Source organism: Lampris incognitus, chromosome 21 (genome assembly GCF_029633865.1).
Source record: "Lampris incognitus isolate fLamInc1 chromosome 21, fLamInc1.hap2, whole genome shotgun sequence".
Taxonomy (NCBI): domain Eukaryota; kingdom Metazoa; phylum Chordata; class Actinopteri; order Lampriformes; family Lampridae; genus Lampris; species Lampris incognitus.
This window is the reverse complement of record NC_079231.1, coordinates 11,416,919-11,430,602: the sequence shown is the minus strand read 5'-3', so window position 1 is coordinate 11,430,602 and position 13,684 is coordinate 11,416,919. Positions and strand designations below refer to the sequence as shown.

Below are 13,684 nucleotides of genomic sequence, written 5' to 3'. Positions count from 1 at the left end.
GTCCATCCGGATGCTGTATTCACAGACTTTGTTCCATGTTTGTAGTCTTTTTAGTTCATTGAACCATTCTTACGATTATGATTTAAATCCACAACACAGAGCCAGTTTTTTGCCTTCACAGGTAACAAAACAAAGCTTCTCCCCCTGATTTCTAACTCCCCGCCTCAAACATTCCTTCCAATTTCAAATTTCTCTTCCTTTGTTCTCCAGCCCCACCCCTCCTAGGAACAACAGAAAGGTACTTAACATGACCATCACTGAACATCGGTTATTTATTATGGGCCAGGATATGACTGAAAATATACAAAGTAGAGCTAAGCCTATAGGGCTTTAACCCTTTACATCAGCCATTTAAACATATATATATGTATATATATATATATACGCTATATATATATATATATGTATATATATATATATAGCGTTTTTTTTCCGAAACCATCAATGGTGTTGTAAGTGCTCAACTAATGAGGAGCGGAATATCAACACGAACACGGATACAGGAAAAAGGTTTTAATGCATAGCAGGTAACATTTAACTGCAATGCATTAAAGCTTTTTTCCTGTATCCGTGTTGATATATATATATATATATATATATATATATATATATATATATATATATATATATATCCATCCATTATCCAAACCACTTATTCTGCTCTCAGGGTCACAGGGATGCTGGAGCCTATCCCAGCAATTATTGCGGCAGCTGGGGAGACACCCTGGACAGGCTGCCGGGCCACCACAGGGCCAACATGTCCACACACACACACACACAGACACACACACACATATTTACACCTAGGGACAATTTAGTACAGCCGATTCACCTGACCTACATGTCTTTGGACTGTGGGAGGAAACCGCAGTCCCCAGAGGAAATCCACGCGGACACGGGGAGAACATGCAAACTCCACACAGGGGACGACCACCAAGGTTGGACTACCCTGGGTAGCGTATGTAACCCTGTGGTTAAATTATAGGCCTTAGATATATTATATTGCACTATTAGATAAGAGTTTGGCCTATGTTTGTTATTTTGTTAACCTTTTGAATATGAATATATTATATTGTTGATATTGTTCTGCAAAACAGTTGTTTACCAATGTGAAATGCATTTACTTTTATTATTGAAAAGTTACCATTGTTGTGATTGGTTGGCTGTGGAGAGAATAACTTACCATTGTTGTGATTGGTTGGCTGTGGAGAGAATAACTTACCATTGTTGTGATTGGTTGGCTGTGGAGAGAATAACTTACCTTGAATGTGATTGGTTGAGAGGGCAGCGGGGAACGTCAGCGCGAGCAGACTAGACTGGGAGAGAAAGTAGGTCACTCGTCCCTTGTGTGAGAAAAACGGAGCAGTTTGATGTCGAGTTGTTATATGCTACATTGCAGTGAGAGAAACGTAATTGAAGTTTAGTGAACAGTGATGTGTGCGGGTGTCTGACCGAGACCCATCCCAAGAACTGTTTGTGTGGACTGGGGAGACAAATTGACTACTCGTCAGTCCCATATGTGGACCCAGCGACGTTACGGAGCGAGCTAGCCAGTCGGTGTTCGTTGCTAGTACGGCGAGACGCGTGGATGGACTGGATGCAGTAAGGGGCTTGCCCCACAGTGAGTTGGGCCGTCTTCTAGTTTAGCGAAGTAATGTTATCAGTTACAGTGTAGTGGTGTGTTCATGTGACCATCGAGGAACGCAGAAGGAGTCATCTGTTGCCGTGTTGTGCTGCCGAGGCGAGCGCACGGTTCGACCGTGAGATGGTGCTAACGGCTAACTAGCCAGTTAGCTAGGATGGCTGCCGGCCTGACGTTCACTGCTGCACTGCGGTGGGAAGCGCGAGACGAAGAGGAGCATTCTTTGTGAGTACAAGCTGGATGTGCGGGCTTCCAAGGGGATACGAAAGTCCAGAACCTCTCCCTACCACCCACAAGGAGATCCACAACCAGAACGGTTCAACCGTACCCTGCTGTCCATGCTAGGCACACTGAATCCAGAGAAGAGGAGGCGGTGGAGCCAGACTCCAAGGGTATTGGCAACGTGCTAGTGGTCACTGATCACTTTACCCGCTATGCACAAGCCTACCCAACGAAGAACCAGAAGGCACTCACAGTCGCAAAAGTTCTCAACGAGAAGTTCTTCGTAAACTATGGTCTGCCAGCAAGGATCCACTCAGACCAAGGCCGAGACTTCGAAAGCCAGACAATCAGAGAAATGCTGAAAGTGATGGGGATCACAAAACCTGGAACCCGGCGACAGAGTGTTGGTGAAGAATCTTGGACTCAAAGGCAAGCACAAACTCCAAAGCCGATGGAAAGAGATTCCTCATGTGGTTGTGAGTCAGATGCCAAACTTACCTGTCTACAGAGTGAAGCAAGCGGAAGGAAACAGAGGAATCAGAACATTACACCGAGATCATCTCTTACCTATTGGGCAACAAGTCAGAATGCAAAGAGAAGAGAGCGACCGCAGACCACCACCAAAGCCAAAGACAAGAGCCGACACAAGAAAGAAGCAACAAACCAAACAGTCTCAAACAGTCAGTACAGAAGAAGAGGATAGTGAAGAGGGCTCGACCGACTCATCTACAGAGTCTGAGTACGAGAGACCGATACCAAGACCCTACAGCACTTACCTGGAAGATGTCCTGAAGAAGCGTAGAGCTGCACGGGAACAAGCAGTTATCCCTCATGAGGAAGAGGAAACTCCTGGTGCTAGAACTGAAGAGAATAGTGACGAAGAACCAAATGATGACAACAATGACGAAGACCAAAGTGAAGAAGAAGAAGAGAGGGAGAATGAGTCTGAAGAAGAGTTAGCTCAAGAGTTAGCTCAAGAGTCAGAGTCTGACATAGATGAGGGCCAAGCTAGCAGCGTAGATGAGGAAGCTAGTCCCCAAAGACAACCAGTAGGTAGGCCGAAGAGATTAGTAAAGCCAGTCGTAAGACTTACCTATGATGAGCCAGGAAAAGCCAGCGATAAGCCTATAACTATAGTACACAGAGGTGTCACTATCAGGATAGAAAAGAGTTAGTGCACCACACTTAGTTTATACCCTCAGATGTTCAGAGACCTTACTAGTTAGATTTAGGTGAATGAGGGCATTCGCACCTTCAGTAGGGGGAGGGTGTAACCCTGTGGTTAAATTATAGGCCCTAGATATATTATATTGCACTATTAGATAAGAGTTTGGCCTATGTTTGTTATTTTGTTAACCTTTTGAATATGAATATATTATATTGTTGATATTGTTCTGCAAAACAGTTGTTTACCAATGTGAAATGCATTTACTTTTATTATTGAAAAGTTACCATTGTTGTGATTGGTTGGCTGTGGAGAGAATAACTTACCATTGTTGTGATTGGTTGGCTGTGGAGAGAATAACTTACCTTGAATGTGATTGGTTGAGAGGGCAGCAGGGAACGTCAGCGCGAGCAGACTAGACTGGGAGAGAAAGTAGGTCACTCGTCCCTTGTGTGAGAAAAACGGAGCAGTTTGATGTCGAGTTGTTATATGCTACATTGCGGTGAGAGAAATGTAATTGAAGTTTAGTGAACAGTGATGTGTGCGGGTGTCTGACCGAGACCCATCCCGGGAACTGTTTGTGTGGACTGGGGAGACAAACGGACTACTCGTCAGTCCCATATGTGGACCCAGCGACGTTACGGAGCGAGCTAGCCAGTCGGTGTTCGTTGCTAGCACAGCGAGACGCGCGAATGGACTGGATGCGGTACGGGGCTTGCCCCACAGTGAGTCGGGCCGTCTTCTAGTTTAGCAAAGTAACGTTATCAGTTACAGTGTAGTGGTGTGTTCATGCGACCATCGAGGAACGCAGAAGGAGTCGTCTGTTGCCGTGTTGTGCTGCCGAGGCGAGCGCACGGTTCGACCGTGAGATGGTGCTAACGGCTAACTAGCCATTTAGCTAGGATGGCTGCCGGCCTGACGTTTACTGCTGCACTGCGGTGGGAAGCGCGAGACGAAGAGGAGCATTCTTTGTGAGTACAAGCTGGATGTGCGGGCTCCCAAGGGGAGCGAAGAGGGCTATTTAGGGCCCCAGCGTACCCGATAAAGAAACAGGGCTGCAACTGGGGATTGACTTTCTTTTATTTTTATTGCCGGCTTAGTTATAGGGTTGTTGAGCTGTATGCTAATGTGTTGGTCTGATTCATTTGTGTGTATATGAATGCAGATGCTTGTTAGCCATTGAGGCTTATTACTTTAATTAATTCTAATAATTATTACTCATAATACATTTGTATATATAATTCTATGTACCTGTGTGAGTGTGGATTATTCATGTGTGTTTATTCCTGTGGTGTCTAGGCTATGATAAGTGACATGTTGAGACAACCTTAAAGGGCTAGTCCACCTTTTTACTGGAAGTAACCTAGTGACACCCAGAGATGTCTAGACCATGTTAGATTGCCTTAAATGGGTCATATGCCATATTTAAGCGCCTTAAAGGGGTAGTCAACTTTTTAGCTGGAGTTACCAGATGACACTGTAAGACATTTATAGCCTTTAGAACATACTTTAAACACATAAGAAGCGAAGTTAACATACTTCAATAGTTTATTGGATACCGAGTTGTATAGAGAACTCAGGAGCGTTGTCCTTGACAGTTAACAGGGATAGATAGCGCTACATGTATACACACACACACACACACATCCACATCCCTGGCTAACATCCCCGGGCTCCCTCTCTTACCCCTGGGTGCAGTTGGCGTGGCAGGGGTGGCACTCATTGTTGGCCTTGGCGTACTTGAAGATGAAACTGTTTGCCCCCTGCACACCGTCGGGGCATTTTTCCACACAGTTGGGCCCGTCTTTAAAATGGAGACACTTTACACACTGATCTGGACCCTGAGAGAGAGGAGAGAAGGAAGAGAAGAGTTAGAAGGAACGAAGGAGATATGGAGAAGGAGCAAAGTAGATGAAGAAGAGGCAGAGGATGGGGAAAATAAGAAAAAAGTTAAAACAATGAAATAAAATGTAACCAATGAGAAGAGAACCAGAAGAAAAGACGAGAAGGGAAAAGAACAGAGGAGCACACAGGAAGACAGGAAGAGAAATGTGATCAAACTTTTCATATTCTTCTTCTACTTTTGGTTTATTGGCGGTTGGAAAACAACGATTTGGTGCATTACTGCCACCAACTGGAATGGTGAGTGGACCAGAATGTCTATTTACTAAAAAAAGAGAAAAAACCTCTTGTCGTCTCATTTAAACTAGTTATTTCACAGGTTTGTGAGAGGAACTAAAAGCCTGCCTCAGCAGCTGCTGCACACCTTCTCCAGAAACTCCTAAAACACCCAGAAATGTCCTTGCTGCAATTATGTCAATTTTCTCAGATTTTCTTTCTACTCCAGCAGTACAGTTAAGTACCATCGCCAAAAATGCCAAAAACTTCATCTGGTCCTTACGAAAGCAAAACCCAGCATGCTTCCTGACTGACTTGTTCTCCTTCGCTTCTTGTCTCACATCTTTCTGGTTGTTTCTCTCCATTCTTCTCGCAGCTTCAGCATACAACAGTCCCTTTTCTGCTCTCATCTTATTCACTTTCTCTTCCCTAATTCTTTTTGGACACTGTGCTGACCCCATGTCATGATTTCTCATGCAGTGCAGGCACTTTGCTTGCTCTTTCTCAGCTTCCTACCCACATCTTGTGACTCCATTACACAGCGCAGCAACATGTTCAAACACCTGAGAGGAGCTCTCTCATAGGGCCTCATCATATAACTCTTCCAGGCAAATTGCCCTTCAGAAGTCAAACAAAGCATTACTGTCCTCCTTCTGCCCTTCTCAGAGTCTACTCATACTTCTTGCCTCACACACACCTGCAACGTCCTGAAACGACTCAGCCTCTGCTGACAGGATCACTCCCTTCTTCCTTGCTTTTGATCCGAGTGGGAAGCAAGTCACCCAGAGATGACTTCTGAAGGGCTCTACCTCTCTGGTGCTTTGATATACAATCAATGATAACCACCCCACTTCGAGTTTTCCTGAACGATTGTATAGCTCCAAGTTTTTCCCTTGCTAATTTTCCGACATCATGTGGGTCCTTGAAAATCCCATCTTGTCTTGTCCAACTATCATCCCAACAAGACATGTCTCCTGTCCTCAGTGACTGACTACAATCGATGTATTCTTCTTCCTTTCCTTATTTCCAAACCCTCTCGTGTCCTCATTCTCACTTCCAATTTCACTCTCTGTCTCTGACCCCGTTTCCACCACCCGCCTGACTCCGCCCACTTCGCCAAGTGTTTTCACATCCTGTCAATTAACTCGCACCACATCGCAACTATGGTGGCCCAGAGAGCTCAAACAGTTTTCACAACATGTTGAAGAAAAGCAGCAGCTCCACTGTGATGGAGGGCTGGGAAGGTTGTATCAGAGTATCGTGTGTGTGTGTGTGTGTGTGTGTGCCTGGTTTTGACAGCATGCTGTAGTCCTAATGATGGGCATGGTGACCTGATGGGCAGCACACACTGACATACAGAAACCCACCATCAATAAAAATTATGCTCAATTTGTGTGTCCATGTGTGTGTGTGTGTGTGTGTGTTTGTGTGTGTGTGTGTGTGTGTGTATGTGTGTGAGGACGGCGGTGGATGATTGACTCCTGTGTTATTTACTCATGAACTGTGACCAGCATAATACCAAAGGTAGCAACCTGTGCATTCTCAAGGAACTCTCTCCCTCTCTCTCTCTCTCTCTCTCTCTCTCTCTCTCTCTCTCTCTCTCTCTCTCTCTCTCTCTCTCTCTCTCTCTCTCTCTCTCTCTCTCTCTCTCTCCTTACTCTCTCCCGCTCTCTCTCTCTCTCTCTTTACTCTCTCTCTCTCTCTCTCTCTCTTTCTCTGTATCGCTGTCCCTCTCTGTGGACATTCATAAAAGGTTATTCACACAACAGGCAGATTCTACAAAACAGGTCATGCGACACATTGGCAGCTCTGTACAACTTCCCCCATCGCCACAGTAGAAGTCTGAAGCCACATTCAGTGGCTCTTCAGTCACAAGCATCACACCCTAAATGGTGAGCCTGACCTTGAACACATGCAGAAATGTACTAAGGAGTTTGTGTGTGTGTGTGTGTGTGTGTGTGTGTGTGTGTGTGTGTGTGTGTGTGTGTGTGTGTGTGTGTGTGTGTATGGCATTTTAAAAGTGAAATTTTAACATTTTCAAGTGGGAGTGTGTGATCAGGTCAGAGACTTGTGGGTGACTTTTCCAGAAGGTCGCACACCAATCTCATTTTGATGTGTGTTTGAGTGGGTTTACATGAATGTGTACTCACACACTTGTCTGTGTGTGTAGATTTTTGTACTTGTATGTGCACATAGGGGCTGGTGTGTCTGTATGAATGCTATTCAGAAGAAGAACAAGAGGTGGGGATACGAAACGGAAATGGACCCACAGTTTCAGAGAATGGCGGGCCCAAGTGTAAGTGGGCTGGGAAGACCGGGACGACTACTAAAGTTCTTACCTGGCCAAGACAAGTCATGATGTTTCCATCCATCTTCTCACACTGGCTGTCACACTCAACACACACAGATCCATTGGCAAACTCGCGCACCTCTCTGAGAGAGAGAGAGAGAGAGAGAGAGAGAGAGAGAGAGAGAGAGAGAGAGAGAGAGAGAGAGAGAGAGAGAGAGAGAGAGAGAGAGAGAGAGAGAGAGAGAGAGAGAGAGAGAAAGATTGCATTATATTATATAAGCCTCTGGAACTTCTAAAAAAGTTTGACAGGAGTTGAAGACAGTCTGATGTAACGGAAAGGCAGGCAGACTAGAAAATGGATGGAGAGACAAATAAAAGCTGGGGTACTATATACAGCCTGCCAGAGGGTAAGAGCTCAGACTCGGTGGGGAGAATGTGAGATGGATCAGACAATCTTCTCTGTGCTTGCCTGAAAACAAACTGCTCATATATTGACTGGAGGGACTGGTGGAAATTCCTCCCCATAACCTTCACGGCAGTCTTTACCAGACCAGCAAGCTTAGATTGTAACTGTACAGAGATAGTGCCATCCATACCATGCTGACATCCCATACCTGACTATGCTCCTTTTTTATTTTCCCCCCTTTATCCCCCCAACTGTATATGGCCAATTACCCCACTCTTCTGAGCCATCCCGGTCGCTGCTGCACCCCCTCTGCCGATCCAGGGAGGGCTGCAGACTACCATATGCCTCCTCTGATACATGTGGAGTCACCAGCCACTTCTTTTCACCTAACAGTGAGGAGTTTCACCAAGGGGACGTAGCGCGTGGGAGGATCACGCTATTCCCCCCCCAGATTTCCCTGCCCCCCCTCCCCCCCGAACAGGCACCCCGACTGACGAGAGGAAGCAGTAGTGCAGCGACCAGGACACATACCCACATCCAGCTTCCCACCCGCAGACACGGCCAATTGTGTCTGTAGGGACACCCGACCAAGCTGGAAGTAACACAAGGCTTCCAACTGGCGATCCCCATGTTGGTAGGCAACGGAATAGACCGCCACACCACCCGAACGGCGCCTGACTACGCTCTCTAATACACTATGCTCTCTACTACATCCATCCATCATTATCTGAACCACTCATCCTGCTCTCAGGGTCGCGGGGATGCTGCAGCCTATGCCCGCAGTCATTGGGCGGCAGGCGGGAGACACCCTGGACAGGCCGCCAGGCCATCACAGGGCCGACAAACACATTCATACCTAGGGACAATTTAGTACGGCCAATTCACCTGACCTGCATGTCTTTGGACTGTGGGAGGAAACCGGAGCACCCGGAGAAAACCACGCAGACACGGGGAGAACATGCAAAGTCCACACAAAGGACGACCCCCCAAGGTTGGACTACCCCAGGGCTCAAACCCAGGACCTTCTTGCTGTGAGGCGACCGTGCTAACCACTGCACCGCCCTGCTCTCTAATACAGCCTGATAGAATAAAAATATAACCCTCTGATCCTACAAAACACCCTGAGTCTGAGTGAAAAGTATAATCTCTGCTGTCAACAAGAACTCAAGCTTCCAACATCGGCCGTCCAGTTAAAGGTGTTGTCCACGTGAACAACAAGGTACCTGCACAACCAGACCTGATTGACTGGTTCGGCATGTATGATCCCCCAATGGCCTAGGGTCCAGTACCAGATCCTCAGTTGTTCTCACATTTAAAATGAGATGGTTGGCATCACACCACTTCACAAAACTATTCCAGTGAAATGGGCTGAAGGACTTGTGTCTTTGTGCGGCAGGCTGAGGATAGCGGTGTCATCTGAAATTTAAAATGTGGTCTCCAGGGTGGCTGCTCGTACAATCATTTGTGTATAATGTGAATAGACCTGGTGAGCTGACACAACCCTGGGGGAAACCTGTGCTTATTGATGTGGGTTCAGAAAGGGTGTTGTTGACCCTGACATGCTGGATATGATTAGTCAAAAAGGAAAAATACAACTTTATTATAAACAGATTGACACTTGTCTGTTTCAGCTTCATCATTAGCAGATGTGGCTGAAGTGTATGAAAAGCAAAGCTAAAATGAACAAATAGCAGAGGTGCACAGATCGGCCTTGGGGTCTTCCAAGTGTTTGATAGTCAAATGGGTGGTACTGTTGAGGGCATCGTCCGTGCCCCATCGTCGCCTGTAAGCAAACTGGAATGGAGCTGGTACTGAACTGACCTCTGCTTTGAGTACAGACACCATGTATTTTTCAAAGCATTTCATCACAATCGGAGTCAGAGCCACAGGTCTATCTATAATCATTATTTTCAGTTGGAAAAGATTTTTTTGGAACTGGAATAATGATGGATTTTTTCCCAGAGGACAGAGACAGTGTGTGAGTGCACAGATCGCTGGAAAAACAGGGCACCATGCTGGGGTGAGGTCTTCTGTACAGGTCTTTAAGGCAAGAGCAGAGATGCCATCTGGGCCTGTGGCGTTCTCTGTACATACATGTCTAAAAAGTGACTGAATCTTGTGTCTGTCCGTCTGTCTGTCTGTCAATCTATATAAATAATTGTGATAGATAGATAGATAGATAGATAGATAGATAGATAGATAGATAGATAGATAGATAGATAGATAGATAGATAGATAGATAGATAGATAGATAGATAGATAGATAGATAGATAGATGGATAGCTAGATGTGCTGCGGTACACAGGCGTCTTTGGTCTTGCAGACATTTTGTACCACGGCACAGAAATAAAGTATGTTCATACCCGACTTGTTCGAGTACGAACCCCTCTCTGTCCATTCCTCCTTAACCCGCTGAACCCGCCGGTCCGCCCGGAGGCAGTGAGGCCTGCTGCTCCCCGCCACTATTTGATCAAGTTAAAGGCTTAGTACAGTCAATATGCTGATGGAGAGCACCCATGAATAATGAACAGCCTCCTAAATCATGAGCAAACTCCAGGAGAGCCACGCAGGACGCCGAGATGGGAGGAGGGGCCGGAGGGGAGAAGGACATGGAGGTTGGCCTGTTATTCAGAGGATGGAGGGAATGAGAGGAAAGGGGGTAAAAAGAGGGTGACACAGGATGAGGGTGGAAGGATGGGAAAAAATACGAGCAGAAAAATGCATGCGAGAAATTTGCTTCATCCAAAACCAGTTCTCCCAGTAGTCCTAGCACTCACAGTACACCCAGTTTACCCAGGAAACCCAGTTATACCAGTATACCCAGCACTCCAAGTAAACTCGGTTATCCCACTAAACCCAGTTTATTTTTTTGATTTTTCTCCCCAGTTGTACCTGGCCAATCACCCCGCTCTCTGAGCCGTCCTGGTCGCTGCTCCACCCCCTCTGCTGATCCGGGGAGGGCTGCAGACTACCACATGCCTCCTCCAATACATGTGGAGTCGCCAGCCGCTTCTTTTCACTTGACAGTGAGGAGTTTCACCAGGGGGACGTACTGCGTGGGAGGATCACGCTATTCCCCCCAGTTCCCCCCCAAACAGGCGCCCCGACCGACCAGAGGAGGCGCTAGCATAGTGACCAGGACACGTACCCACATCCGGCTTCCCATCCACACGGTCAGTTGTGTCTGTAGGGACACCCGACCAAGGCAAAGGTAACACAGGGATTCGAACCGGCGATCCCCGTGTTGGTAGGCAACGGAATAGACTGCCACGCCAGTAAACCCAGTTTTTACTCGATTACGGTGACTGCTCGCTGAAAAAAGCGTGAACATTACTTATTTAGTCAGCAGAGCTGGTTTTCCTTCATGATGTTTCTTTTCCTCCTTTTCTTCCAGACATCCATAACGTTGGATCTAAGTGGTGAAGCTCCATCTTGGTTTGTGACACCTGTATGAACAGGGGCCGACATCAGACTCGGCTCGTGCACACGTGCATTTGCGTTCTGGTGCACATGTACACGCACACCTTCGACAAACTACTATCGTGTTTGTGTCTGCATCAGCAACATCATCTTCATCTTTTAAATGTTGTCTCTCCGGGGATCAAAAGGCTCGCCGCCATCAATAGCAACCGCCATCGATCACAAAACACTTTTCACATCTGACGGATCGATTGGCCGACACAGGAACACAGACTCTCAGAGGAAAGATCGCCCACTCACAAATAAGCAATTTCTCACAGCGGTTGGGATAATGGGCGTCAATGTGTGTGTGTGTGTGTGTGTGTGTGGGGATTGGATGGATTGTTTATTTGGACTGGTCCAGCTGAATTCCTCCTAAGCGATCCCCCACCGTGAAGCTTCGATGTGTAGCGGTCATCTGTGATTCTGTACATTTCCATGTGAATCTGGAATTACCGTCTTTCACATGAAACGAGAGGAAAGGAACAAGAGGATGGCATTTTCTGACGCTCTCCAGCTGGAGTGTGTGACATTTAACAGCGTTTAAGCCGAATATGGATTCAGAGTCAGTGGTGAGCGTTGGCGGCGCCCCCCCGCAATCGGTGTGTCTCTGAAGAGGCTTTAATGGTTTGATGAGTTCACAGTGGGTCTGCTCACACACCCAGCCAAACACATGGCAGGGTGCCTTTCATGCATCCCAGTTCAGACGGACTCAACAGAAAAGCAGCCTTCCTCCTCCGTCTTCCTTTACATCTCGCCTCATCTTTGTCCCCAGTTGTTCCAAAATAAATTAGATTTCTCCTCTGGAAGCTCGGTCCGGGGGAATCCTTTTCAAAAGGGGAGCGATATCTCCTTTGTCGGCGAGGAGAGAAAAAGAAAAAAAAGAAACGAGGGAGGAGAATGAGTGGGAGACAAAGAGTGCGGCAGCGAGGCCCTCTGGGGTCATTTTCCTTTCCAACGAAGCCGTTCCTCCTGATTGGACCCCTTCACGGCCCGCCGTGCGCGTCGGGAGCAGAGTCACCGGGGGGTGGGGGTGGGGGGGGGTGATAGGGGATTAGCCCTATTTTAGCAGGAATTTAAGCAGGACTGCAACCGCCATTCAGACCTCCAACCCCCTCCCTCCCTCCTGCAAGCTGCCCCGGCCAGCCCACAAGAGCAACTTTTTTAATTAAACACTTTCAACGCTCTCTAATCCGCTTCCACTTCTTCCACCCCCAATGGACACCATCACCCCCCCCCCCACACACACACACACCCCTCCTTGCTCCTTCTTCTTCTCCCCTCTTTTGTTTTATTCAACAGACGTGGAAACTGGGGGGAATTACCATGGCTCCTCATTAAGAATGGAGACGAGCAAGGAGGACCAGCGGAGGAGTCTTAAGGTTTAAAACCATTAACCTGAAAACATACATAATGAGCCAAGCCGGAAACCCACAGAGACGCAGAACAGACGGATGGAGGACAAAGGAAGATATCTAAGTCTGCTTAAGCCCTGACCGTACAGTCAGGATTCAGATATCCGCCCCGAAGACGTCCAGACCCACCCCTGCATCTAATGAGAAGGACACGCTGCAAAACGCATCCATCTTCTCACAAATAAATGAATTTACTGTTGAGCTTCAGAGTCTCGCTGCCCTTAAAAACAGGTGGGAAATCTTCCTCGGCTCGTGGGAATTGTGGTAAATGATCATTAAAATGTGTTTCAAGGTTTGTTTTGAATTGGATGTCATTTTGTCGGGGCGTCCTGGTGAATCAACCAGAGGAAGCATGTGGTCCCTGACCTGACATCAAGGTTTAGAGTTTGGGTTTGATCCACCCATCCCTCCTCTCTTATTCCTCTTTTCTCTCTTTCTGTCAGTCTCTTCTCCCGGACAGAGTGACTCGCCTGCTCTGATATGTTTATAAGAAATAGAATTTCAATGATATTCAGCACCCATGTTGTGTTGAAAACTGCATCAAAATGAAGATAATACACTACCGTTCAAAAGTTTGGGATCACCCAAACAATGTTGTGTTTTCCATGAAAAGTCACACTTATTCACCACCATATGTTGTGAAATGAATAGAAAATAGAGTCAAGACATTGACAAGGTTAGAAATAATGATTTGTATTTGAAATAAGATTTTTTTTACATCAAACTTTGCTTTCGTCAAAGAATCCTCCATTTGCAGCAATTACAGCATTGCAGACCTTTGGCATTCTAGCTGTTAATTTGTTGAGGTAATCTGGAGAAATTGCACCCCACGCTTCCAGAAGCAGCTCCCACAAGTTGGATTGGTTGGATGGGCACTTCTTTGAGCAGATTGAGTTTCTGGAGCATCACATTTGTGGGGTCAATTAAACGCTCAAAATGGCCAGAAAAAGAGAACTTTCATCTGAAA

General features: G+C 46.7%; 1 protein-coding gene across 1 annotated transcript in view; it reads right to left on the bottom strand.

The window, feature by feature from the left end:
* The window catches only part of LOC130131813 (receptor tyrosine-protein kinase erbB-4-like), a 350,966-nt gene that overhangs the window by 110,079 nt on the left and 227,203 nt on the right, over positions 1-13,684 (bottom strand). The window contains exons 15-16 of the mRNA XM_056301588.1: positions 7,487-7,580; positions 4,716-4,870 (exon numbers count right to left, since the gene is read on the bottom strand). Of these exons, the coding sequence (XP_056157563.1) occupies positions 4,716-4,870; positions 7,487-7,580 (249 nt within the window). The remainder of the gene's footprint in view (positions 1-4,715; positions 4,871-7,486; positions 7,581-13,684) is intronic.